This window comes from Rhinolophus ferrumequinum (genome assembly GCF_004115265.2).
Source record: "Rhinolophus ferrumequinum isolate MPI-CBG mRhiFer1 chromosome 15 unlocalized genomic scaffold, mRhiFer1_v1.p scaffold_54_arrow_ctg1_1, whole genome shotgun sequence".
NCBI classification, from domain to species: Eukaryota; Metazoa; Chordata; class Mammalia; order Chiroptera; family Rhinolophidae; genus Rhinolophus; species Rhinolophus ferrumequinum.
Genome location: NW_022680357.1, coordinates 1,148,172 through 1,174,091, shown reverse-complemented (window position 1 = coordinate 1,174,091; position 25,920 = coordinate 1,148,172). Strand labels below are relative to the sequence as shown.

The 25,920-nt window shown below is 54.4% G+C and overlaps 3 protein-coding genes across 5 annotated transcripts; 1 reads left to right on the top strand and 2 right to left on the bottom strand.

Annotated features, from left to right (window-relative positions):
* Nucleotides 1-3,962: 3,962 nt before the first annotated feature.
* On the bottom strand, nucleotides 3,963-14,978 carry CLN3 (CLN3 lysosomal/endosomal transmembrane protein, battenin). Of its 2 annotated transcripts, none has more exons than XM_033101559.1 (18): nucleotides 14,843-14,978; nucleotides 14,149-14,309; nucleotides 13,246-13,449; nucleotides 12,924-13,049; nucleotides 12,694-12,772; nucleotides 11,186-11,282; nucleotides 10,310-10,381; nucleotides 9,846-9,925; nucleotides 9,624-9,709; nucleotides 9,044-9,116; nucleotides 8,818-8,961; nucleotides 7,907-8,022; nucleotides 7,073-7,119; nucleotides 6,923-6,991; nucleotides 6,773-6,828; nucleotides 6,533-6,626; nucleotides 4,399-4,539; nucleotides 3,963-4,312 (listed from the first exon to the last, which is right to left on the bottom strand). In XM_033101559.1, the coding sequence occupies exons 4-18, from the start codon at nucleotides 12,970-12,972 to the stop codon at nucleotides 4,193-4,195; spliced, it is 1,323 nt and encodes a 440-aa protein (XP_032957450.1). In that variant the 5' UTR covers nucleotides 12,973-13,049; nucleotides 13,246-13,449; nucleotides 14,149-14,309; nucleotides 14,843-14,978; the 3' UTR covers nucleotides 3,963-4,192. The 2 variants fall into 2 exon arrangements, with proteins under 2 accessions (XP_032957450.1, XP_032957451.1); XM_033101560.1 differs by having other exon boundaries at nucleotides 14,243-14,309.
* Nucleotides 14,962-19,484, top strand: APOBR (apolipoprotein B receptor). The gene is made up of 4 exons (XM_033101558.1): nucleotides 14,962-15,073; nucleotides 15,430-18,153; nucleotides 18,236-18,507; nucleotides 18,601-19,484. The coding sequence occupies exons 1-4, from the start codon at nucleotides 15,017-15,019 to the stop codon at nucleotides 18,668-18,670; spliced, it is 3,123 nt and encodes a 1,040-aa protein (XP_032957449.1). The 5' UTR covers nucleotides 14,962-15,016; the 3' UTR covers nucleotides 18,671-19,484.
* Nucleotides 19,485-19,623: 139 nt separating this feature from the next.
* Nucleotides 19,624-24,025, bottom strand: IL27 (interleukin 27). Of its 2 annotated transcripts, none has more exons than XM_033101561.1 (5): nucleotides 23,927-24,025; nucleotides 21,817-21,989; nucleotides 21,634-21,732; nucleotides 20,668-20,826; nucleotides 19,624-19,895 (listed from the first exon to the last, which is right to left on the bottom strand). In XM_033101561.1, exons 1-5 carry the CDS (start codon nucleotides 23,955-23,957, stop codon nucleotides 19,653-19,655), a joined length of 705 nt encoding a protein of 234 aa, XP_032957452.1. In that variant the 5' UTR covers nucleotides 23,958-24,025; the 3' UTR covers nucleotides 19,624-19,652. The 2 variants fall into 2 exon arrangements, with proteins under 2 accessions (XP_032957452.1, XP_032957453.1); XM_033101562.1 differs by having other exon boundaries at nucleotides 21,841-21,989.
* Nucleotides 24,026-25,920: the final 1,895 nt, after the last annotated feature.

Here is a 25,920-nt window from a genome sequence, read left to right as displayed (position 1 = left end):
TGTTCATGAATCAGAAGAGTTAATGTTTTTAAGATAGCAACACTCTGAAAATTGACTTACAGATTCAATGCAATCCCCGACGAACTCGCAGCTGGCTTCTTGGCAGCAATTGACTCATCTTAAAATTCATAAATCAATCTTGAGAAAGAAGAACAACGTTGGAGGAGTCACACTTCCCAGTTTAAAAAAACTCATTACAAAGCTACAGTCATCAAGACAGCGTTTTACTGGCATAAGAGTAAACATGTCAATCAATAGAATCAAGCTGAGAGTCCAGAAATAAGTCCCCACATTTACAGTCAACTGATTTTCAACAAGGTACCGGAACAAATCAATAGGGAACAGTCTTTTCCACAAATGGTGCTAGGACAACCAGATATCCACATGCAAAAGAATGGAGTTGGACCCTGTGTTGGGGGTCCCTAAGACCACACCCGTTTCAATGATTTGCTAGGAAGACTCACAGAATTCAGCAGAGACCTATGGATAGTTATGACTTATTACAGAGAAAGGAAGCCAAGGAAAATAAGTGAAGAGAAAAGGAAGGTACATGGGGTCAAGTCCGGGGGAATCCAGGTACAACCTTCCAAGGGACCTCTCCCAGTGGGGTCACACAGGATGTACTTAATTCCCCCAGCAATGAGTTGGGACAACACGTGTGAAATATTGCCCACTAGGGAAACTCACTAGAGACGCAGAGCCAGGATTCTTACTGGGGTGGGTCACATAGGCAATGTGCTTAGCAAGCACCAAAATTCCAGACCTCAGAAGGAAAGCAGTTGGTTCAGCATAAACCATATTGTCTGTACAAACTGTTTAGGCAGTGCGAGCCACTCTTACCAGTTAATGGTGGGAAACCTCCTAAAATCGAAGTTACTCAACTCTAGCCAATGGCCATTTATGCAAGCAGGCCTTTACAAGGTTAGCAATTTGTGCAGGATGTATTTTCTATATATGAGTATTTCTTTAGGCTACTGTCATGCAGGGTGTCATGCGGGGTCTCTGGTCCCGCTCCCCACATAAGAACGCAGGACATGGTGAGGCCAAAAAGGAACACCCACGGAGCCATAGATAGGGGAGTCATACCACTATAATCTCGCTGGCGGCTGGGTTGGAGACACAGGAAGCAGGAGCCACACGATCCGCAATTTGCTGTCCGTTTCTCTGCCAACCAACCAACCCCACTTGCTAACTGCAATCCTCATTTGCTAGCTTAGCCACAGCAGTTATATCAGTGGCCAATGGCTAACTGGTTACAGCTGATGGCCAACTAGTCACAGCTGATGGCCATCTGCTACCCAAGCCAGCACCTTTCCACGTGAGGCCGAGAGCCTGGAACCTGCTCTCTGGGACTCTGTCCCCACAGCTAGATTCTCAGAAGTGAAATTTGTAGGGATGAGCATTTTTTCAGATTATTGATAGGTCACCATATTGTTTCTGAAAGGTTTTTTGTTTTATCCGTTTATATGTCAGTTGTGTGTTTCACAACCCCTTCCTCGGCCCTGGGTATAATTTCAAAGTCTTTGCCAAGTGAGCAAAAACATATTCAATCTAGATTATTTTTAAAATTACTTTTAACAAATTACTTTTAACAGCATTGTGGAGATACACTTTACCTACCATAGAATTTGTTTTAAGTATAATCCAAGATACGTGTAAGCATCACCACGGTTAACTTTAAAACAGCTTTATCATCTCAGAAAGAAATCCTACAACATGTAGCTACCACCCCCTGCCTCTTTCACTCCCTGCCCCCCACAACCCTCAGAAACCACCAGCCTATTTTCCACCCATAGGTTTCCCTATTCCTGACATTTCATATGAATGAAATTATATAATGTGTGGTCTTTTGAGACGGGCTTCTTTTATTTAGCATAATATTTTCAAGGCTCATCCATATATCACTTTATTCATTTTGACGGTTGACTATCATTCTGTTGCATGGGATATACAACATTTTATTTCTCCATTCATCAGTGGTTAGACGTTTGGGTTGTTTCCATCTATTGGCTATTATGAACAATGCTGCTGTCAATATTTGTGTCAAGTTTTTGTGTGGTTTTTATTTCTCCTGGGTAATACCTAGGAGAATTGCGGGGTCATTTGGTAATTCTGTTTAATCCTTTGAGGAACCTCCAGACTGTTTTCCAACGTGGTTGTACCATTTTACATTCCACCAGAGGGCTCTAATTCTTCACATCCTCACCAATACTTGCTCTTTTTCCTTTTGCTTGTTTGGTTTTTTTATAGCCATCTAGTGAGTATGGAGTGGTATCTCACTGTGGTTTTGATCTGCAGTTCTCTGAGGGCTGATTTTGAAAATCCTTTCATGTCCTCGTTGGCCATTTGTATAATTTCTTTGGAGAAACCTTCACATGGGGTTTGGAAAAATGTCCATTCAGATCCTTTGCCCATGTTTAAATTAGGTTATTTGCCTTTTTATATTTTGAGTTGTAAACGTTCTTTATAGATGCTCAAGTTCCTTATCAGATACATGATTTTCAGATGTTTTCTCCCTCTCTGTGTTTTCTTTTTACTTTCTCGATGGTGTCATTTGATGCACAAACATTTTTAATTTTGGTGCAGTCCAATTTATCTACTTTTTTCTTTGGTTGCTTGGTGACGTATCTAAGCCACGAGGACCAAATTCAAGGTCATGAATTACCCCCGTTTTCTTCTGAGAGTTAATAGTTTTAGTTCTTCCATTTAGGGCTTTGATCCATTTTGAGTTATTTTTTGCATATGGGGTGAGGTAGGGTCTGTGGTTCTCAAAGTGTGGCCCTGGAATTGTAGCAGAGCAGTGTGCCCTGGGTATGTGACAGAAATGTGTATTCTTGGTCCCCACCCCACACTCCCTCAGTCAGACCCTGGAGGTGAGCCCAGCAATCTGTATTTTAACAAGTCTGGTGCACACCTAAAGAGAACCACCTACATCATACAGTGTATGTAAAGGCAGGATTCAAATCATAGCGTGAGCAAAGCTAACTTTTACTGAGTGCTGACTATGCTTTCCCATGGTCTCATGTAACCTCCACAATCACCTTAGGATGTGTTGGTACTATTATTATCCCCATTTGACAGATTGGGAAACTGAGGTGTAGAGAGATGAAGAGACTAGCCCAAAATTGTGGAGCTAGTGACTGGAGAGCTGGGACCCAAAAGTCAGGTTTCTCGGTCTCCAAAGCCCATTGTGTTAGCATTTCCCCAAGTGGGGAGCCACAAACATCACCGGTAGTGATGCGTAGTCTCGGGGCAGGTGCTGGGTGTTCATTTTAAACACCAATAGTTCCGTATTTCATGTGTCATAGAAAAACACACATAACTAGCATTTGAAACTCATGATTTCAATAGTCACACTGTTTCCCTTTAAAATAACTAAATTTATAGTCACTTGAAGGGAAAAATATGAACTACAGGTATTTTGCATAGACACGACAAATATGGCAGAGATGGTAACAGTGAAGCATGGGAACCACTAAGCCCACTTCAGTTACTCCAAAAATATGTTAACCTTTTGTACATTCTACTGTATGTAAATTGTACCTAAAAAGGATTGCAAAAATACTGGATGCCAGTTAATAAGCTGAAGCATGTAGAGCGAAGTGCATGCAAGCCAGCCTCCTACTTTGAAGGCAAAAATAGGATGGACTGATGGAGAGAGGGCTGGATCCGTAATGGAGCAGCTACGGCTCCGACATGGTCATTGCAGAACCCAGGCGGTGCGTACGAGAGTACTCACTGTACAAATTCTTTCCATTTCTCTGCATGTTTGGAAACTTACATGTTGGAGAAAAATGTATATAGATTGTCTCATATGGTGAATGAACGCATAAATAAGTCAAGACTGAAAGACTAGGTAGAAATCTCCTGAAATGCTTTCTTTACACTCTCTTGTGTATTTCCAAAGTGGGCTTGTATTCCTTTTATAAGAATACCTTTTTCAAGGAGAGAAATGGCACCAATTGATAAAATAGGCCTTTATTCTGAGGGCAGAACGCCAAGAAGAAACTGCCCAACGACAGCTGCTCGTCCAGGGATCTCGTAACTTCTGTACAGCCCAGCCCCCCGCCGTGCGGGACGCCTGTGGGCAGAGTTCACGGGTGGGCTGTGGGCTGTGTGCAGGGCTCTCTGACCTGCCTGCTGGTCAGTGTGGGCCCTGGTCAGTGTATCCTGTGTCCCAAGAAGCCCAGTGTCAGGAGAGGCGGCAGAGGAAGTTGTGCAGAGGGAGGGCCACGAGTCCTGACAGGGAGATTCCCAAGGTGTCGGAGACGCAGGCAGCCGCCATGGCAAATTCCCGGTGCCGGTCACTGGTCTGCAGAAGGTGGGGGCAGGGGTGAGGCTTCGGTCCCATGAACACCCCGGAGGAGCCGCCCACAGCCCCCTCCGGCTGGTACTGACCTCCAGGGCAATGTTGTGGAAGGTGTTCACGTAGGCAGCACCCCCCAGGAGCCCCTCATACAGAATGATCAGGAAGACGAAGTAGATGCTGGGCAGGAAGCTGAGCACCACGTCCGCCAGCAAGAAGGCCAGGTTGAGACACTGCGGGGTCAGGAGGAGGGGAGGGCTGAGCCTGGGGCCAGGGCTGGGCGGGCAGGGAGGGAGGCTGCCGCCCTGTTCAGTGGCCCCGGGTCTGATGAGGGAAGGCTGGCAGGCCTGGATCAAATCCCAACACCCCACGGGGCCCACAGACCCTGGCATCTGGGGCCCACCTCCCCCCTCCCCCATCCCAGCACTGCAGATCTTGTGGGTCTCTTGCCCTCTCCCGTGGCTCTGATCATTCCTTCTCTCACTCGGGATGTCCTGGTCATCGCTCACAGCTCAGCTTAGATAGGGGTCACTCACACCTGTGATCTCATTCTCTTCCCAACGGGCTCCCCGCTGACAACCCCCCAGCCCTTTTTCCACACTAAAGTGACAGTTAGGCCAGCGGTTCTCAACCGAGCTTGATGGTGCTGCCAACGGGACATCTGACAATATGTGGAGATGTTCTTGGTTGTCCCAGCTGGGGACGGAGGGTGCTACTGACATCTGGTGGGTGGGGGCCAGGGAGGCTGCTCCACACGCCACAGAGCCCAGGACGGCCCCCGACAAAGAACGATCCACCCCAATGTCAACAGTGCTGAGGCTGAGAAACTCTGGCTTAGATGCCCTGTTCTCTCCTCTCTTAGGAAGCCTCTCTGACTTCACCCACGGGTATGTATAGGTCCCCCCTCTGTACCCCGTTTCCTCAGGGGGCCCCTGAGTGCAAGGGTTGCCACCACCTGCTTAACAAACATGAGGACCATCTGGGGACCCTCAGAGCTTCTAACTCAGGCTAACTCAGAGATCTGCATAAAAGCACACACCCTGGCAATAATACCAACGTGACCAGCCAAACCCTGACGACACTTCACCTACAGCATTAGACTAGACACCTTTATCGTGGAATTAAACGGTTACAAGCCGCGATTTCTATGAAACAGCCTTGGTTAAAATGATAGCTAAAACCGAAAGCTACATTTCAGCAGCATCTAATGAAAAACACTAAGAACTTTGACATAATTTGGGACTTTGGGATGGCAGTACTGCTTAAAGAAATAAAGAAGAAAGTTAGCAGGTATTTACATGCTGTTGCCATAACATTAAAGTGTCTTCTATACTTATTCTAGGTCTCATCATCATAGATTTAAGTTGATTAAAAAGGGCCAAGGACTTTCAGAAAATGGTTGCAAGTTTATCTTAACAGTTACCTTTGGGCTGTAGAAACAATGAACTCTGGTTAGGTAAACGTACTTTGCTTATTAGACTGTCGGAGGGATGCTGTCTGTTCTCTTAAAGCTGTAGGTTACTTTTGCCATGGGCAGTTGAATATGCTCACCTGCCCTGAGATATATAATCTGTTGAGTACAATGTCACTGATTCTATAATTAACCATGCAGAATAAAAAAAAACTGTAGGGCCGGCCGGTTAGCTCAGTTGGTTAGAGCACGGGTGCTCTTAACAACAAGGTTGCCAGTTCGATCCCCACATGGGCCACTGTGAGCTGCGCCCTCCATAACTAGATTGAAACAACTACTTGACTTGGAGCTGATGGGTCCTGGAAAAACACACTTTAAAAAAAAAAAAAAGATCGTACATTTTCTTAGTGTTAGAAATGTTATTTGAAAGCCTGTGTCTCTACATGAGGCTTGTGCACATAACATTAAATAAGTAATTCTGATGAAAACACGCTATGAAATCTCGTTCTTTCATTCTTTTCATCTCTCTTTCTTACAACTCTGCTGAGAAGTGGACTTTGGCTGTGCCCAATTTACAGATGAGCAAACCAAGGCTCAAACCGGTTCAGACACTTGCCCTACGTCCCGCAGCTACTGAGTACAGAAGTCGGAATTCCCATTCAGGTTTGCCTGGCTCCCGAGGACAAACTGGACATGAGCCCTGCTCGCCTTCAGTTCCCCGTGCTGAGAGTACATGACAGTGAGCAATAAACACTTCCTGATGAGGGAGGGAAGCCAGGAGCCAGGGCAGGAACGGAGGGCCAGGTGTTCGGTACCTGCAGCAGGGCCAGGGCCCAGATGAAGCGGATGTGGAAGCAGCGAAGAGAAGAACGGGAGACGAAGACGCCGGCCTGATACAGCATCTGGTACCTGAGACAGGGGCAGGGGTCAGAGGAAGCCCCTCCACTGCCTCCTCACAGGGCAGCCCCTCCAAAGCCAGGCCCCTCCAAAGCCAGGTCATCAGGGGGCCCTCCCAGCAGACTGCGCGTCCTGCTACCCACCCTCACCGTTCTCACCAGCGGTACTGCTGAGCGTGACTCAGGGATGTGTTCCGGAAGAAGAGGAGCTCAAACTGCAGCCAGGACCAGACAGAGGAGATGGATGGGGACATGTGAGTCCCCGTCTCGGCCTCTATTCCCCCACCCCTTCCCACAGCCATCACTCACAAGTCCCTGATTGATAAAATACTCGGCAAAGTAGACCAGGACCAACGGGATGACGTAGCACAGCAGGCCCTGAGGAATCGAAGACACAGTGCAAGGCTGGGAGGCGGGCACGGGCCACAGACAGGGCTAGGCCACGGCCACCCTCCGTACCTTGAACACAGTCCATCTTTCCTGAAGGGAGAGGGTGGGGCTGGCATCTGCAGAGGAGCAGGGAGAGAAGGGCAGGTGAGGCTGGCACACTGGCCAGCAGACGGGTGCTGGTGGGACAGAACCAGCCGGCACAACAGTGTGAATGCACTGGACTGTACCATTAAACACGGTTCAGCTGGCAAACTGCATGCTATGTATATTTCACCATGGTTTAAAACAAAAAAGGATTGGCCAGAGGAGACCTCATCACAGCTCCCGGATAGCTTGACGGCCGTACATCTCCACCCTGCTGCCGCCCTGGCCCCTTCTTCCGGTTTCTTAAACATCCATCCAGGCTTGTGCCATCCAGGCCCTCACCATTTGCTGTTCCCTCTGCCTGGAACCTGCTCACCCCCCCATGTCTGCGGGATTGATTCCTTGTCATTCTAACTTCAGCCCAAGGACACCCCCTCAAAAAGGCCTTCCCTGACCACCTCCTTCTCTCCACTTCCACCCAGTTGGCATTTTCTAGCACATCCCTGTTTGAGGTGCTTCCAGCACTTACCAGTATGGGAAAAGCATGGTTCCGAATTCAGTGATTTGTTTACGAGTCTGCCTCACTTCCTTACCTCGCTCACCCCTACCCCCCAACACTGGAATGCCTGGCACATAGCAAGAACTCAACAAGTATTTCTTGAATAGATGAATGCAATCGCTGTTACGGTAACCTGCACAGACACCTACTTCCCCTCCCGACTGTCCACTATAGAGAGGAAGACTAAAGCTGAGAGAGACAGAGAGAGAGAGAGAGAGAGAGGCCGCCCGCTTGCAGGGAAGACCTCCCGTGTCTCCCACCTGGCTTTGACTCTTCTGGGGCCTCACTGCTCATCAGAGGCTGCCGAGCTGCCCTCTCTGCCTCTTCTTCCCCTCCAGGGTCCTGGGGCTCAGGAGACGTGAGCAAAAAGAAATAGCTAGAAGTAGGCAGAATGAAGATGAGGTCACAGAGCCTGTCAGGAGGCCAAGGCTGTGCCTTCCCAGGGCAGCCCCCGCGTTTCTACTCTCTAAGGCACCGTCCGCCTCCAGAGAGCTCCGACCACAAAACGCCTCCTTCTCTGGAGCTGAAATTTGTCTCCTTGTTGCTTCTGCCCCTTCTGTAATGCCTGGCTCACACCAAGCAAGTCAGCTGTTTTCTTGACACTAGTATTCGAAGGATTGCTCTAGCTACCATTTATGAGGTTTGCATTCTGGGCTAGGCCAGAACTCCCCAAATTTCAGCCACTTAGGTTTTGCCTTCATGCTATTTGTCATACGTACGTTCTTCGGCTGTATGACCTTTTTTTACTCAATGTTTTCCTGTATCAATTCCCTTTTTCTACGTGGCTTTGTTCTAGGCAAAAAAGTGTGAAGCCACATGTGTGAAGGGCTACTTCAAACCTCTTCCTAAGATACATAAAATCGATTAAGTCCACCCCCGCCCTCCGATCACCTCGGGAACTGCACTGCGCTGGATACGTCCCACCTATCCCCTCATAAGGACAAAGACCATCACTTGAGATGCGGGAAGACAGAGGGTCAGAGGGGTAATGCAACGTGTCCCACACCACAGAGCCAACAAGTGGCAGCCACAGACTCAAACCCAGGCCTCTGAGTCCAGGCTGTACCGAGAGTCCATCCCTCGTACCAAGGCTGTCGGGAACCTGAAGACCAGTATCGTGATCTAGTTCTCCCTCCTGGAATCCCTCTTCCTCCCGCCCGGGGCAGCTCACCTGGCCAGCAGCAGGGCGGGGACGCCCAGCATGGACAGCAGGGTGTGCTGCGGGGAGAGGCCAGCCTGCGTGAGGCCCAGGTACGACAGCGCTCCCAGCAGCCCCGCTCCACCCGTACCTGAGGACCACCAGGAGATCACAGCCCTGAGAAGGACAACACGGGCTCTAAGAAGGCCCGAAGCCAGCAGGGGGACTCCTCTTCCTACTCCCCGTGCTGCCGGCTTACCTGGGATAGAAGGCGGTCAGGGAGAGGAAGGTGACCTCCCCCAGTCCCGAGGAGATGCTAGCCAAGACCACGCCTGGGGGAGAACAAGCACCACAGTGGCATCCCTAGCCTTTCCCCGGCAGTCCCGATCCCCTCAGGCGTCTGGCCACAGCCTCCTCTGCATTAGCTCAGCTCAGAGGGGCTGGAAACAGATGCTTGGACAGCCGGGCCGGGCTCCAGATCTGCAGCAGAACCGACCCCTCCCCCACAGGTCGTCTCACAGGGAGCGGTACCTCCATCCGCCTACTCATCAGACCAGAAGCAAGAACTCAACCTGGACGCCTCCTCCACTCCCGTCACGAAGTCTTGGTTCCTCTGCCCGTCTCCGTCTCCACCTAACACATCCACTTCCCGCCACCTCATCCACTACCTACCCAAAGTGACCTCATCTCCCAGTTCCTACTTGTGCAGTCCTAGAAGCTTCTGAGGCTTACAAAAAGAACCCCTTTCCTCTAGGGAGATGGGGAGACGACCCCCACAAATGCTCTGTTGCGGGTCCTCTGAGCCCCCCCTCCCACCTGACACAAAACCTCACGCTCACCACACAGGCTCGTCACCACCGAGTGAGAAAAGGCAACCAGGATGAAGCTTCCAGCCGCACAAGCCCCGCTGACGAGAACCCGGGGGCTGAAGGAAGAGCAGGGAGAAGGGGAAGGTCACTTTCCGCTCTCAGCGCCCAGCCCTGCCCCCACCTCCTCTGTCCTCCGGGGACCCCCCACTCTCAGATCCCACCGGCCCTTCCTCCCACCACGCCCTCCCAGACCTGTAGGGCAGCAGATGAAGTCCAAGGGGAGCCAGTAATTTGATGACGAGCGTGGGGAGGATGTCTGCCAGGAGCACCGCCTGGGACAGGAGAACAGAGTGAGAGCCCAGACCTTCCCGGGACAAACGTCTGAACAGAGGCCCAGGAAAGCTAGAAAGCAGCCTATCAGACCAGCTACAGAGGCAGGCTCTGAAGTCAGATCTGGGCTCAAGTCCCAGCTCTGCCGCTCCTTAGCTGTATGTCAAGGCATTCACATTCTCAGAGCATCAGTTTCCTCATCTGGAAAATAGGGATGATCGTAGGACCTAGCTCACAGAACTGGTGTGTGAATTAAATGAGCCAATATATGCCACCCACACGAAGGGCTCAGTAAAGGGCGGCCTTAATCATTATAATCAGGACAGTCCCAGCTGAGTGCTGATGGGGTGGGGAGGGGCCCAGGGGAAGACCAGACGGGTACTCACAGCTGTGGAGATGGAGTTGCAGTCAAATCGAGATGAGTTACTATGGGGGGCAGGCAGTGGGTCTGGGTCCACCTGATGGGAGAGAAGAAAGTCTTTCATCCAGGGAGGCAGGACGGTAGACAAGCAGGCCATGGCCCCAGTCCCAGCTCCGCTCTAATTGACGGATGGCCTTGGGTCAGCACTGGCCTCTTGGACTTCAGTTTCTCTATGTGCACGATAGAGAGGGGAAGGTTTCCATAGAGACGTCAAACCAACGACTCACACGCCAAAGATGGCCCTGTAAATGGACTTTATCTGGGTAACACATTCAGAAATCTTTCATTTAAAAATTTGGGTTTCCAGAAAATCTGATTTTGGACCTAATTCCCTGTTGGATTTGCCAGGTGGCCGCTGCTGGCCCAGGGCATGCACCCTCCAGTTCCTCACAGACAAGGGGTTCTTAGCGGGAGGTGACGATACCCCTCAGAGAACAGCTCGCAAGGTCTGAGACACTCGGGATTGTCACAACTGGAGGGCAGGGACTGCTACTGGCATCTAGTGGATAGAGGTCGAGGGTGTTACTAAACATCCAACAAGGCACAGGACAGCCTACGACAAAGAATTATCCAGCCTCAATGGCACCAGTGCTGGGGTTAAGAAACCCTCCCGGAGGCCCTGGTGCCATCCAGCCAGCACCTAAGTTTGTACACTTGGCACCCACTGAGTCTTCAAGCCCCTTCCTGAGATCTGGGAGATTGGGAACGTCAGCCTTCTTACGTCCTTGGCCACCCCGTTCATTCCATGAGTTTTTCAAGAGGGCGTCTGGCCAAGGGTGAGTCCCTCATCTTACCCCTGGGACTAAACCCGGTGGCAATGGTGGTGCAGAGGGCCACTTACGAGGCTCTGGTTCCCGGGTGCTCTCTGGTGGCGGAGGATGTCATGAGCAGCACTGAGCATCACCACGTAAGAGAAGTTGTTGCAAAGGCCCAGGAGCCTACAGTGAGCAGGATAGAGTCCCCCGTCCCCCACACCCAGCTGTGAGATATAACTGACATATAAGAACAGATCTTAATGTCCTTCCAGGCCTACCATCTATGCACAGTCCTAGCACCAAACCTCCCCCCCATTCCTGGGCCCTTCAGTCAGCTCCCTGTTTTCTTCTCTATCACTAGACCTCATCTCCATTCAGTGTTAGGGTTAGAAAGACAGGCTTTGGGATCACAGATGTGGGTTTGCATCTAATCTCCGAGACTTCTCGCAAGAAAAGGAGGAAGTCATCCTTGATGACTCTCTTCTGGGAGCTCCCACCACGATTCAGTTCCTGGGGGCATTTCTCACCCACCAATCCATGGTCCCGATGTACAGGAGAAAGCTTCTGGGGCTTGAAACCCAAAGAACAAGGTTCAGGTCAGAAGACTGCCACTTCCTAGTTGAGTGGCCTCAGTTTACTTACGTATAAAATGGGGATATCAATTTCTCTCGTGACTACCTTGCAGTGTGGATCCAAACAAGACAATACCCAAAGTCCTTTATGGTCCGTGAAGGATCTGATTTGCTATTCTCATCTCCCAGAGTGGCACTTGGTGATGGGAATGGAACTGGACCCAGTGACAGAGACTTCATATGTCCCTTTTACAGGCCTATGAAGTGGTACTACTGCTCTTCCCATTTCACTGATGAGAAACTGTGGCTCAGAGACACTATGTGACTCTTCCAGAGTTACGTGGGAAGCCACTTCCAACCCAATCTGCCACCTAAGTCCTCCACGTTTAGGGTAGTGCTAGAAGTATTTCCCAAGGCTCAGTAGTTGAATAATTTTAGATGGTAGATGAGCTTTCAAAACGTAGTGCTGGGTTTATGCAAACGTGCATTAGGAAAATATCGGCCGGTGACTTCAAGTTTTCTTTTAAAAAAAGACCTGTATTTACAATTCGAAAGGCTTAGTTAGTGGGAGCAAAATCATGAAGTAAGTCATCGGATAGGAGGATCTGGCCAAAACGTGAAGGTGTAAGTAAATGAGTGAAGTTTGGGAAACTTATAAGTTGCCCCAGGGCAAACCAACTGGTTCAGTAAATACAGAGGGTGCCCCAAAAATGTGTACACATTTTAAGAAAGGAAAAAACTGTATCAATCGCCATACTCAATATATACCGATAAAAAAAGGTGAAGACAAGTCACATTTGACTTCTGCAATTAAAACAGGTGCTCCAAGTGGTGCCCATCAGCGTCCAGACACTTCTGATGACACCCAACTACTGCTCAGGCATAGATAACATCGCTTAAAATGTGTGTACATTTCTTTGGCACCCCTGGCATGTGTGGGTTTCGCTCCCTTTTCGCAGCCCAGCTCTGTCTTCTCTTTCTTCCAGTTGCTTCCCTCTTCCCACCCCATGTTGGCCACTCACCAGAAGCCCATCGCGTTCTTCCAATGGGCGCCCTGGCGATCCCGCAGAGGGGGCCGAGATTCCGGGGCGGTCTCCTCCCCTGGGAGAGCGGGGAAATAGAAGGCATGACCCCCAACCGACTCTCAGGTGCGTGATGGCCCCACGCGTGTTCTCCCGGGGTGGAGCCAGCTCCCGAGCGCGTCAGGAGGGTCGTGGGGGCACAGACAGTCACTCCGGTGAGGGACACTCACCCTCGGAATCCAAAAGGCGCCGCTGCCGCGAGCCGGCAGAGCCGCTCATGATACCAAGGTCAGGTCCACAGCAGGGTCCAAAGGCAACGAGAGTTCACAGTCGGCTCCGATGGGGCGGGTGAGGGTCTGCGACATGTGAGAAGGATCAACGACCCACTGCGGGTCCCCGCTGTGGCTTCCTGCTTCACACGCGCCCCGCGACCCATCACGCTCACCCGGGCCTCGGGGCTCGATCTCGCGTCCGTCCGCGCACGCCCACCATGCCCCACCCGTCGGACTCTGCCCCCGCCCCCTCTAAAGCAGGGGGCCCGGCAGCCTGTACCTTTAAGAGCAGCTGAGCTTTCCGCACCAAGGAACAACAGGTTGGCTGGTCACGTGACAGCGCCGGCGGCTTCCCCCATCACGTGCTCGCAGGTCCGCACCACTTCCGGGTCTCCTCTCTGACTTCTTCGCTTCAAGGCCTTGCCAGCTTCGGGGTGTGGGAACCGAGACAGGCCGACAGAACCCGGGAAGCGCTGGTTTTAAGCTGCAGTGGGTGGGATCGGCGAGAGGCCTGACGTCAGGTTAGCAGCGCCAAAGGCAATGCCCGTATGGAACCAGCACTAATCATGGCTGTCAGCGGCTTCAGCTCCTCCTGCGGCCCTCTCTTGCCAGAAACAAACATGGCCGCCTGGTTACCTTTTCCCCCCCCCACCCCCCCCCAGCCCCGCCCAGAGGAGACGGTTTGTGATCGGCACTAAGGCCGCCAACCTCAGGTCACACTTATTCCTGTTGCCCTTAGATTGCTTTAGAAACTGCAGATAAATATAACACCCACCTACGAGGATTTCATGAATTATTGACTGGCAGTATCCCAGGCGTTAAACAGATCCCTTTCCCAAATTATCCTAGAACCAAAGAATATCACCGAAGTAGCCCAACCCCTGGTTTTACAGATGACCAAAAAAAAAAAAGAAAGAAAAGTCACTGATGATCACACAAAGTTAGATGTAAAGGTGACCTTAAGAGACCCTTGCAGCAATAAGCAATAGAGCACCAGACTGCTGCGGGATTCCTGCCAGCATCAAGGGTGCATAGGCCCAGTGATTCTAAGACACAAGATTCTATGACCTCATCTAGTTTCTCTAATTGGAAATTTGGGAAGTGGGGCTCAGGCAGAGCTAGGGGAAGAGGTGTAGGTCGACATCACTTCCCATAGTCCCAAATAAGGAGTGGAATCTCTTACCTTCCTCTAAGCCGTGAAGCAGCATTCTGCGTTTTCTTCATCACGTCCTTCCCCTGCTAATCTCAGCAATGGGCTTCCAATAGCTGGTACTCACCTCCACCAGCTCTTTCTCATCACCACGCCCTCCTACTGCTGTTGGAAACGTGCCTCCTTTGGGTCTTCTTCCCAAGTTAACCAACCAATGAAAAATGGTCAGTATCCATTTCAGGGCTCTAGAAATTCAGCAACCTGTCATACATGGCCTCTGCCCGCAAGGAAGTCACCGGAGAGTGGGAGGTAGACACAAATAACCACAATACAAAGCTTAGTCAACCTGTGTTTCACAAGAATGACTACAGAGGGAACGGGCTTTTGAAGCCACCGAGCCAGCCCCTTCTTCCCCTTGGGGAAGCACTAATGACCCTGAAATGAGAAGCCAGAGCTCTTACCAGCCCCCTCCTCACTCCCACTCCTTGTCCCCGGGCAAAACAGGAACCACAAACCCAGCTTCCTCTCACAGAATGGCTGTGGCTTGGGGGTAGGCGGAAATGGCTGAGGTGTGAATACAAGACCTGAGTCACTGTAGCTGCATTTGCCATATGCCTCCTCCCCCATCACCAATTCTGAGGTCTCCTGCTCCCATTTTTTCCTTTCTGGCTTCCTCCCTTGCCCTTTAGCTCGAAATGTGCACCTGAGTCCCCTGTGGGGAACATACCCGTTTCCCAGCCTGGGCTGGACGTTCCTGTGGGCATTGCAGACGGTGGGTAGGGCCTGGGGTGGGGATGCGTCAGGGAGAGACAGGGGAAGAGGAAGTGTCTTGGGTCCTGGCGAAGACTTGTCGTGGTGGGTGGGGACGGTCATTGCTTCTGGACACACAGAGACAGACAGGATGGATTTCCTCCGGCTGCATCTCCCTGGGCTGCATCAGGCCTTGAGGGGGGCACTGGTGAGAGGGGCAAAGAGATGCCAGAGACTTTCACCCTGCTCCCCGGGGCCTCACCTTCCCTCCTTCCTTTGAGCCTCTCCTCAGACTTGAGTTTCCCTCACTAGGATCAGGCAGCCTTCTAGCCCAATCTTTCCTGGATTTCAATTTTCCCACCTCCACAAACACATCCACATATCCATAATCTAGGCCCTTTCCTATTCCTTCTGCGGGTCCTGTTCTCCTTCTCCTCCCAGATCCCAAAACCCCTCTTCTATCCAGAGTTCCTCTGGCTCAGGGCCCCCAGGGAGAGGGCTGGGCCCCCCGTTCATATCTTTGTGCCCACCCCCAAACTCCAACATACACACCTTTTCTTCTAGGATTCCTTCAGCACCTTTGTGTCCTACCTTATAGGAGATGAGGTCCCCACTGCAGAGAGGAGGGAGTCGCCGCCAGCTGAGGAACTGGGGGAGGTGGCCACAGGAAGACCAGGGAAGGCTGTAGAGGAGGAAGCCCAGGAGGCCCTGGAGGGCCTTGGAGACAGCCAAAGTAAAGGCAATGGAGGACTGAGTGGGCCCAGAGAGGCTAGAAGACGCCCGGAGGGAAGCTCAGCTACAGAACAGACCTGGGCTTGGGGAGAAGGCAGCTCCCATGGATCTCAAGCAGAGAGGCAGGACACGGGGGCCTGGGAGCCCAGTGCCCCTGTGGAGGCCAGAAGGGAGTCTCAGGTAGGGTCTGAGGCTGGTGGAAGTAGGAGCAGCCAAGCTCAGGAGAGTCGGGAGCATAATGAGCAGGAAGTACACAGAAAGGAGACACTGAGAACCTGGGAACAGGAGGAGGAGGAGGAAGAGGTCAGGGCAGGAGAGCCAGCGGGGGCTGGAGGGGTGGAGTCAGAGTGGACCTGGCACAAGGAGCCTGAGGGGAAGGCTGGTGCTGAGGGGCAGAAGGGGGCGAGGCATGGCAGGGACTTAGAAAGGGCAGCCAAGGAGGCAGTTGCAGAGGGGATCCAGGGGCCTGGGGCCAAAGAGGCTGGGAGGGAAGAAGAGGTGGTGGTGGTGGTGGTGAGGGAGGGCCAAAGCAGCAGGGCACAGGGCACACAGGAGCCAGGGGAAGAATCTGAGGATGGGGCAACCTCGGGCAGAGAGGAGGCCAGGACATTCTCAGATGGAGAGGAGGCCAGGACAACCTCAGGCAGGGAGGAGGCCTGGACAACCTTAGGCAGGGAGGAGGCCAGAACCACCTCAGATGGAGAGGAGGCTGACCTCCCAGGACTCGGGGAGACAGAATGTGGGGCAGTCCCAGGAGATAGGATCCCAGAGGGGACTGTGAGCATCTGGGCCCTAGAGAAGGCCTCTAAGGGAGACCAGGAGGAGGCAGTGGATGAAAATGGAGAGGCTGAAGTGAGCCTATTCCCCCTCTTCCCAAAACAGACCCAGGTCCTAGGAACTGAGAGAGTGGAAGAAGCAGCTAAGGATCAGACAGCAGGGAGGGAGGCTGCAGGCCAGCAGTCAGAGGGGGAGGTGGGGGCGGGCTTTGAGAGTCAGGCCCATCAGGGCTGGAAGGAGGCCAAGGAGAGGCGAGACTCAGAGATCAGGGCTGCTCCGGCCAGCCTGGAGGTGTTGCAGGCACCGGAGGCCACAGAGGAGCAAGAGGGGTGCCTGGCCGTAGAGGCTGAGCTGCCCCCGGACAAAGCGGCAAATGAGGCTGAAGATGAGGTTGGCTTGGAGGCCACCCCAGAGGCCAGACCTGAGAAGGAGTTCAGGGAGGAGAGGAGTGAGGAGGTGGCTCAAATGGGTCGAGAAGCATTGTGGGTAGAGCGTGGTAGCCTGGAGCACAAGGTCACTGAAGCCCAGGAACGTGATCTGAGGGGAGGCCCCCAGGCCCCAATAGAACAACCTGAGAAGGGACAAGGCAATAAGGAAGAGCTCTGGAGCATTCCGTCCCTGAGCAAAGAGGGCCCAGAAAGGAGCCTGGAGGAATATCCCAGGAACATGGGGTATGGAAAGCCTGATGCCTCTGAGGCAGGAGCCTGGGAAAGCCAGAGGAGAAGGGATGTAGAGAGAGGGGATAGCCAGGAGGAAGAAGCAGATACTGAAGAGGGGGAGGAAGAGGCTGCAGAAAGCCCAGAGTCTGCACTCCCAGAAGTCTTGGAGGCAGGCAGAGAGTGGGAGAAGGCAAAGGAAGCAGGTTGTGGAGCAGAGAGCCAGGAGCTGGGTGGAAGGCAGAGGGCAGGCCAGCCACTGACAGAACCATATGCCAGAAAAACCGAGGATGAGGAGGTAGAGGCCGCAGGGCCCTGGGAGGCAGACAGCACATCCAAGGGAGGCTGGAGGCTGGAGGGGGCGGCTCTGAGCCCCCAGCACAGGGAGGACACATGGACCAGTTCTTTGGCTGCCGAGATTGTGGAGGCTAAGGCATCTTTGGATGGAAGGGCGGCTGGGACTGGGGAAGGGCCCGAAAGAGAGGCTGGGGAAGCTTGGGATGGGGCATTTGGGAGAGGCTGTGAGCCAGAAGGGAGAGAAGAAACTGGCAGAAGTGAGGAGCTGGGGGAGGCTGCAGAGGGAGACGACAGAGGTGGGAAGGAGTTTGGCCTGGAGGGCCCAGCAGAGAAGGAGGTTACTGGCACAGGTGGCCAAGCAGAGGCTTTGGAGGCCCGGGAGGGTGAGCCAGGGACAGCGTGGACGCAGGCTGGGGTACCTGCTGTGGCAGATGGACGCTGGGAGATGGATGGCTTTACCTCAGGCTCCCAGGCAGCGAGGGCAGAGGGGACCATGGCCATTGTGGAGGCCGAAGGGCTCCCAGGAGAGCAGACGCTGGTAGCAAAAGAGGCTGAGGTATGGCAGGCAAGGGAGCAGGGGCAAGACGGCGAGGGGCAGCGTGGGGACCACGCCCCTGAGGGACAGGCACCAAAGCCCTGTGATGCGGAGAATGTCGAGCTGACTGGACGCAAGAGGGCAGAGGCCCTTGATGCAGAAGGCCTGGAGGACGCCCAGGGCCTGGAGGACCAGTCCTCAAACCAGCAGCCTGCAGAGGCTGAGCCTGGGCCATGCGGAGAGCCTGCAGGAAGTACTGAAGGGGACGACGCTCATGGCAGCTGGAGTGAGGTGAGAGCTCCAGGTGGGGTCTAGGGCTAGCCGGGGGAGAAACTCGAGCTAGCCCGTCACCCTCTGTGTCCCCTCCCTGCAGGCCCTGCTGCCTGGGTCTCGCCTGGATCTGTCTGTCCCACGGAGCCGTGTCCTCCTGTCCCGAAGCTCCTCCCAGCGTCGTCGCTCCCGGCCCTCTTTCCGACGGACCCCCACCCCTGAGCAGCAGGTAGAGCCTCCCAGCCCTCCACCAGAGGAAGAAGCGCTGTCAGCCGTGGGGCAGAGACTTCTCCAGTCAGAGGAACCTCCAGAGCCAAGCCCCCCAAGGCCTGAAGGGACCCCAGTGCCCGCCAGGAGAAGACCCGTGGGCCATGGGTAAGCACAGGGTGAGGGGGCTGCGCTGGGATGAGCAGGATGGGACCATGGACCCCTGACGACCAGCTCCCACGGCCTGTCTTCCATCTCCAGGTTTGGCCTTGCACACCCGGGCATGATGCAGGAACTGCAAGCCAGGCTGGGCCGGCCGAAGCCCCAGTGACCGGGCACCTGGACCCGGCAGCCAGGCCCCGAGAAGGGTCAGAGGGCTCGGTGGATCCTGGCTCACCCTGACCCCCCTCAGCCATTTGGACGCACCCATTCCACCCCGCGGACCTTAGTTTCTTGGTGTTTCATTCGCGGGCAGACAGAACTAGACATCTTCGAGAACCATGAGCTTAAAGAGGCTGACTCTCCAATGCGGCTCATGGACCAGCTGCCCCGTTGGGACCACCTTTCATGGCCTGTCCCCAACCCGTCTCTGAGGCTGCCCAGAGGACTGAGAGGGGACAGAGCCAGGCCTCCCCATGCCTTCTCTCTCTGACTACACCTCCTCCCCACCCTGTCCCCCAAACCCCTCCCCAAGCCCTCAGAAGGCTGTGTAGGGGTAACACAAGCTTTTGGGGTGGGAGCCAGTCCGGAGCAAAGGGATGAGGAGGGCCTGTGGAGCTCCATTTGCAATCGCAGACTGCTGGGAAGCAGACCCACCACCTTGAACTTCCAAAATGGGAGCTCAGCCTCGGAACGCGGCCGGTTACTGCGGCGAAGGCCAACTGAGCGAGCCAGAGTGGGGGAAGGCGGGCCAGGAACCCCAAACATGGAGGAAAAGAGGGGGGTCTAGAGTGGCCAGAGGCTGCAGAGTCCATTTCAGGCCCCCTTTAAGCGTCAGACACCCTTTCTCTGAAAAGAAGCTGAAGCAGAGAGAAGGTGAGAGTGCTTTATTTGGCACCCAGCATGGAGGCCTAGCCCAAGGACAGACAGCAGGCCCTGGAACAATAAATAAACCATCATTTCCCTAAACAATAAATAAATATCCAAGAAATAAATATCCAGCAAAGACTGGAGGGGCCTTAAGTTATTGGGTAGGGTCTGGGAAGGGAGGGCGGGGGAGTCCTGCCCTGTCTTAAGCTGGAGGCTGTTCTGTCGGCTCAGACTCAAGTCTTAAAGGCCTACCACTGGAAGAGAAGGGGCTAGAAACCACCGCTTCAGGCCCGGGAGCCAGCCAGTGTTGGACACCCCAAGACCTGGGCCGGGTTCCCAGCCTGGGAGAGCAGCAGTAAGTCCCACACGGTCCGAGCCAAGACAAGCTCCAGGGAGTGCAGCAGCTGGTAGGTGAACAGGAGCTGGGGCCAGGACACCTGGGCTGACGTGTGAGAGGGGCCGCCCAGAGCCCCTGGGAGCAGCCCCTTCCCCTCTTCCTCGGGGAGGTGGAGTCCTGCAGCCAGCACCTGTGAGGAGAGGCCCATCGTCAGAAAGTGGCCAGGCTGAGAGCCTGAGTGAGCCAGCAAGGGAGGGAGCCCTTGTTCCTTTATTGTCACTAACGGTGCCAAACGACCCCAAGCAAATCACAAGGCCATGATTTCCCTGGATGAACCCGGCTTCAGACCTTCCGTTGTGACATCATCTCGTGTGTCCTGCCTGGTTTTTTGGTTCAAGAAAATGGAAATCACAGAGCGAGATGAGGCTCACAGAGGAAGACAGCTCCCTCATCCAGGACCGCACAGGGCGCGGGGGTTCCGGAAATTCCTCTCTTAAGAGTCGCCTTAGGATGAGACACGGGCAGAAAGATGATATAACTAGTTTTTAGGCTGCTTGCGTTTTCGATTCTCCTTTTAGTAATGGTAAAATTCCTGTTTCCCTCTGAAATGTTGAGGAGAACCTGGTGATGTCAGAGGATGAGAGGGAGAAGGGAACCAACTTTGTAACCGGTCCTGCGGCCGACGGATGCTATGGTGGGTGCAGCGGAGCTGTTCTCTCATTTAAGAGCAAGACCCCAAGAGGAGGCAGAGATGAAGGGGGCCAGGGCCCCGTGCAGCTACACACACACACTGGTGCTTACACTCTCTTGCACTTACACACACTCATAAGCACACTTAGAGGAAGCATCTCCCTCCAGACTTACCCCATCTGGGGGCACCGGGGGGCGGGTGTTTAAAAAGGGAGTCAATGCGCCTCAGTTTTGGTCTCTGGGGACCAGGGAGGGCGGGGTGGGCACTCTACCTGGAAGCGCAGATGCCGCTGCAAATCTCGGAGATCCAGTCTCATGGTCCACAGCTGCACCCTCTCCAGGCTGGCCCAGCCCCCCTGGCTCCCCAGTCCTCCCAGCAGGGCTTGGAAGGGACGAAGGGACGTGGAGAGGAAGCAGAGGCGCTCTGCGTCCTGCGGGAGCAGAGGTGAGGGGTGAAGAAAGGCCCGCAGGCTGAGGATGGCCCCCGTCAAACCTAAGCCCACGTCTCTCCGGGCTCCATGCCCATCCTGAACTCCAGGCCCCATCCCTCCAAATATCTGCTCTCATCCTCACCCCCATCTCCTTTCCCACCCCTCCCTTGCTTTGATCCCCACCATTTCTGTCCCCACTGTCTTTGATCTCTAACCTATGGCCTTTCCCCACCTCATTTCCAGTCCCATGGCCGAGCGCATGTCCAACCCCAACCGGGTCTCCGGTGTCCATCCCTCTCTACCCACAAGTCCCGTTCTTTTCCCTTCTCCACCATCCGGCCCTTTCTCCATCTCCTCACTTACTTCCAGCCTGTCTCCAACCCCTTTCCCGTCCTTATTCCTAACCCCAATTCCATGCCTCGTCCATAGGTCCAGCTCCATCCCAACCCCATTCCAGGCTCATCCTCAGCAGCAATGCCCACCCCTTTTCCACCCTCCATTTTCACTCTCATTTCGCCCCTGTCCCCGTTCTCATCCCTAACACCAACTCCATCCTTCATTCAGCCTGATCTCGGTCCCCAATCCCCTTCCCACCTCTTTCGTGACCGGCTTCACTCTGACCCCCTTCCTAATTCCGTTTCTTTATTCAGCTTCATCTTTATCTCCAACGACGGACTCAGCCTCATCCCGATTCTATCCCTCGGTTTATCCCCAAATCCATCTGTAATTCAATCCCTGACTTCATCTCTGTCGAAGCCAAGCCTTATTGCCCGCTAACGTCCCCCACCCCGCCAGCCCCCCACTCACCGAGAGATTGCGCCAGGCCTGGAAGGTCAGGGAAATGTTGGGGAGCTGCTGTCCCAGGGGCAGGAGGTCCAGGTTCACTCCTGGCAGATGGGAGTCAGCCTGTGGGGCAACGGCTGTGAGTGGGGGCCAGAGTGGATTGGGGATCTGCCCATCCCCGGAGCCGGTGGCATTAGGGAGACTCACAAAGCGGTGGGCCTGGGCCCGAACCTCGGAGAGCAGTTTCCTGGCGAGCTGTAGGCTGACCTTGAACTCCCTCCGCCACTCCTGCAGGCTCAGCGTGGGCCTCCCTGGCGGCCTCGGGAATCCCCAAACACCAGCTTGAACAAGGAGCAAAGAGAGCAGCAAAAGGCCGAGCCCTGGAGAGACGGGGAGAAGGTGGGCGAGAGGAAGGCAGAGCTTGAGAGCTCAGGAGAAAGAAAGGAACGTGCCTTTTCTGAGCCTGTGCTACAGGCAAACACTGTGCATCTCACGGACCCCTCAAAACCACTAATGACACGGAAACTATGGCGGACACCATACGGCATCTCTGTATGACGGAAAAGAAGCGCCCTTCTCCTCAGGCAGACACAGCCTGCACCGAAGGTCAACCTTTGCAAGCAGATCTCGGGCTGGATTTCGACCCCCTTGAACTCCCTCGGCCCAGCGTCTTTTTCAGAGGACAAACGAGTGGCACAACTCTGTGTGGTGGCCTGGGAGCTATTATTCTTCCCATTTCGCAGATGAGGAAGGTGAGGCTTCGGGAGTTCGACTTGCCAAGGTCACAGAAGGTGAGGGAAGCAGGACTGGATTCCAGATCTGCCCAAGTGCAGAGCCTATGTGCGTCCCCAAGAAACTCAGTGGAGGCAGCCACCTCCTCTGGCGTAGGCACTCTGTTCTGCCAAGGATTCCTTGGGTTTGGCCAGGCGGCATTGATGGCCTGAACTGGAGCCCCCGGGGTGGCTGGCAGTGCTGGGGGCTCTATCCCAAGGTGTCGGAAGGACAGATCGGTCAGTCTCTCCCAAGGCAGTTGGGTCACTCTTCAGTGTAAGAAGAGCAGGGGGTGCCAGGACGGGGAGAAGGGCCCGGAACGGAAGGCAGAATCTCTGTTTCTCATTTGGGTTCTTCCCTTGTACAAGTCACCTCTTATTTCTGTGCCTCGGGCTCCCATCTGTAAAATGGGGGAGTGAGACCATCTGGTTTCTGACCGTGCTCCCTACCCTGTGTGTCCTGAACAGAAGGAAGAGAGGCAATGGGTAGGGGGAGCTCTGGGAAGATGGCAGTGTCCCGTGGTTTCTCCCTCTGGGAGAGGAAATCTAGCAGTCACGGGAGTTACACAATCCTCCTCGAAACACAAACCAAAACAGGCCCCTGAGTCTAAGTCTATTCCTGCTTACTCTCCTCTCCACGCCTCTTTACCATCTGTTCTCGATCTCCAACCCCTGGGTTCTGCTCCTCGAAATGCCTTCTCAATAAAGACCAAAGGAAGTTTCTGGTTATGTCCACTTCCCCTGGGGACTTTCAGAGGGGGTGGACAGTGCCTATGCGCTCTAGTGTCCAGGCGCCCTGGCTTGGGGGCATCCTGGAGACTTTGGGTAGCGTGGGGTTCCTCCCAGCTGTGTGCTGAGGGAGAGTGGGGGCCCCTGGCCCTGGGGGTACTTCCTTCCGACCATCCACGTTCTGCCTGAGCTCTGGAGCCCCCAGACCCGTCCCTTGGCTTCTCCCTCCCCTCTGCAGCCCATCCTGGGGATTTGCCGCTGGCCTTGGAGGTTCTGTCCTCGTCTTCTCATCCTTGGTCCATACTCCAACCGTCCAATCTGCTCCTCTGCCCGGAGCTCTGGTTCCAGCTTGAGTCCTTCATTCACCAGCTGCAGACTGGACCTCCTTCCAAGCTTCAAACTGCAGACCCTGGACCCAGTGAGGCTGCTGACGCTTTGGCCCCAGCCCTCCACTTGTGCCAACTCCTCCTGCTATCCTTCCTCTCGCCAGCCCCAGTTCTCAGCCACGCTCTCTGGCTTTTCTTCATGGCTTCTCCTCATCACTCCAACCAAAGTCTTCATTTATCTGCCAGGTCCTGTTACTGCTGGTCAACTCTCCCCATTCAGCCAGTCAACGTGTGCCACCCTCTGCCCAGCCCTGGCCAGACCACCCCTCTGTCCAACCCCTCTTCCCAGGCCCTGCCAGCCTCATTTTCATCCTCCACGCGGCTGTATCCTGTATCCTTCGTCTGCCAAGCCATTGCCCCTCAGCCCTTTGCCCCCATCCGCACCAGCCAAGCCTCCCGCCCCTGTGCCCTGAGCCCTGGCCTCAGACTCACGCCAGCCAAGGTCGCCTGCCTTCTGGCCCATGGCGGGGCCCAGCCTCTTTGGCCAGCCATCTCCTGGTTGGGGGAGTCTTATACTGGGGGCTGTGCCCGGTTTCACTTTCCGTCCTGCTTGTACTTTCAGCTTTGCATTAACTCCGTCTTCCCTCCTCACCACCCCTTGCTAAAATGGGGAAATGTAATTTCCCTTCCCAGAGGGGGTGGGAGGTTGGGTGGGGGGGGAGTGGCGGGAAGCTGGGGTTTTGGTCTATCCAGGCTCCTGATCCCCACTGAGCTCCCAGGGCCAGCCTGCCCCTCACTTCCCCACTCTGCCCTATTTGCTGGTAGGTCCCAGAGAATCGAACCCCCTCCTGTTTCTCTGCTCTAGTTGCATCACCTGCCTACTGTCCTTCAGAAGATGGATGGCCAGGTAAGGGGACTGCTCATCAAAGGGGACTCGGGGTTTAACTCTCTTCTGGTTTACCAGATGGCTGAGGAAGGGAATACAAGGGAAGCCAGGGCCCGCTGGGTGCCTGGGATGGGGCTTTGTGTGGTGCGGGGGGTAGCTTTAGACTGGGCAGCATCATGGCCGTCCATAGCCAGGGTCAGGGCTGGATGAGGAGTTCCGTCCAGGACCAAGAGCTCAGTCTTTGGCCAGAGTCAGATCTTGGGTGAGAGCTCACTCTCTAACAAGGATACAGACATGTTCTAGGATTGGATTCAGAGCTTTGTCTGGGGCCAGCATTCTGGCTCTGCATTCGGTGTCAGGGCTACCAACGAACCAGGGACGCTGCTTGGGACCAATCGGGGTTGGGCTTAGAGCTCAGTCCAGATGGGGCAAAGGGCTCCGTCTGTGGCCAGTGCTCTGAGGCAGCCTGTGACCCCGGGCAGGGCTGAAGCTCAGGCTGGGATAGGAGCTCAGGGTCAGGGCTCAGACTACGGTCAGGCAGGGGTCGTGTGAGGTCAGGATTAGGGCTCAGCCAGACCCCAGAGTAGCTTTGGCGTTTCTGCCCTGTAGACAGCTGTGAGGGCTGGGTCACACATCTCCCAGCACAACCCGCCCTAAGCCCCACCCTGGATTTCCCATCTTCAGGGAGAAGATGGGGGTTTCTTGGTCTTCCCCGAGGCCAACTGCTGCCACTTTCCTTTTGGGACCTCTGGGGTTTCCCTGTTGGGTCCCTGCTGTGAGACAGAAACCAAGGGGGCTTCCCCTTCCTACACCAGCCCTCACCAGCCCTGCCTGGGCACCGCTTACCAAAGCAGCCTGGGACCAGTTGCTAGGGAAGTACCAGCACCAGCCAGGGACCAATCCCAGAGGGCTGCCGGCGGAGGAGGGAAAAGAAGAGCAGCTGGTACCTGCCTAACCCAGACAGGTTTCCTTTCAGTGCCCCCCAGTGGTGACAGCTCACTCCCCTCCATCCCAGGCACCTGGGGCTCCCCGCTGGGGGGCCGACGGTGAGAACAGAGACCCTCTGTGGTCTTCCTCACATCCCCAAGTGCCCTCAGCATCCTAGAGGCATGACCGCCCCGCTCACCCCCCACCCGACCACAGCCACTCCTGACCTTTCGCCATCACCCAGCACTGCTGTGCCTCTCAAACCTGGGCCCCCATCTCCTGCTCTCTGGCCACAGCTTCCTGCCCCCACCTTCTCTCAGGGGTCCCCGAGACCTCCTGCTCCTTTTCCTTCTCTGTCTCCTCCTGCCTCCCCTCACTCCTGCCCTGATCCTGCTCCAGACGCTGCTCCTCCTGGCTGAATGGATGAGACATCTCATCCTCCCTTGCCTTTGTACAAGCTGGTCTCTCCGCCTGTGACGCCCCTCATGGCCTTCTCTGGAGTTCTCGCTCCTCAGCCTTCTCTGTCCTCCCCAAATGGCTCGTCCTTTCCTGCCATAAATCTTGTCCCCAATGGACATTTGACATCTGTTTATCTTGCTCACTCTATCCTCACTCATACCACTCTAGCCATACAGGTGTCCTCATTCCTGGAACCCGCCAGCCATGCCCGAGC

Excerpts from the sequence above, each read along its gene's own strand:
- IL27 (XM_033101561.1), bottom strand. The coding sequence starts at position 23,957 with ATGGGCCAGAAGGCAGGCGACCTTGGCTGGC. Across the intron at positions 21,990-23,926 it reads GGCAGGCGACCTTGGCTGGC|GGCTCGGCCTTTTGCTGCTC; the intron begins GTGAGTCTGAGG and ends CCGTCTCTCCAG. Across the intron at positions 20,827-21,633 it reads AGGCCTGGCGCAATCTCTCG|GACGCAGAGCGCCTCTGCTT; the intron begins GTGAGTGGGGGG and ends CTGCTCCCGCAG.
- CLN3 (XM_033101559.1), bottom strand. The coding sequence starts at position 12,972 with ATGAGCGGCTCTGCCGGCTCGCGGCAGCGGCGCCTTTTGGATTCCGAG. Across the intron at positions 11,283-12,693 it reads AAGAACGCGATGGGCTTCTG|GCTCCTGGGCCTTTGCAACA; the intron begins GTGAGTGGCCAA and ends TGCTCACTGTAG. Across the intron at positions 4,313-4,398 it reads TCCACAACATTGCCCTGGAG|ACCAGTGACCGGCACCGGGA; the intron begins GTCAGTACCAGC and ends CACCTTCTGCAG.
- APOBR (XM_033101558.1), top strand. The coding sequence starts at position 15,017 with ATGGATTTCCTCCGGCTGCATCTCCCTGGGCTGCATCAGGCCTTGAGG. Across the intron at positions 15,074-15,429 it reads AGGCCTTGAGGGGGGCACTG|GATTCCTTCAGCACCTTTGT; the intron begins GTGAGAGGGGCA and ends CTTTTCTTCTAG. Across the intron at positions 18,508-18,600 it reads AGAAGACCCGTGGGCCATGG|GTTTGGCCTTGCACACCCGG; the intron begins GTAAGCACAGGG and ends TTCCATCTCCAG.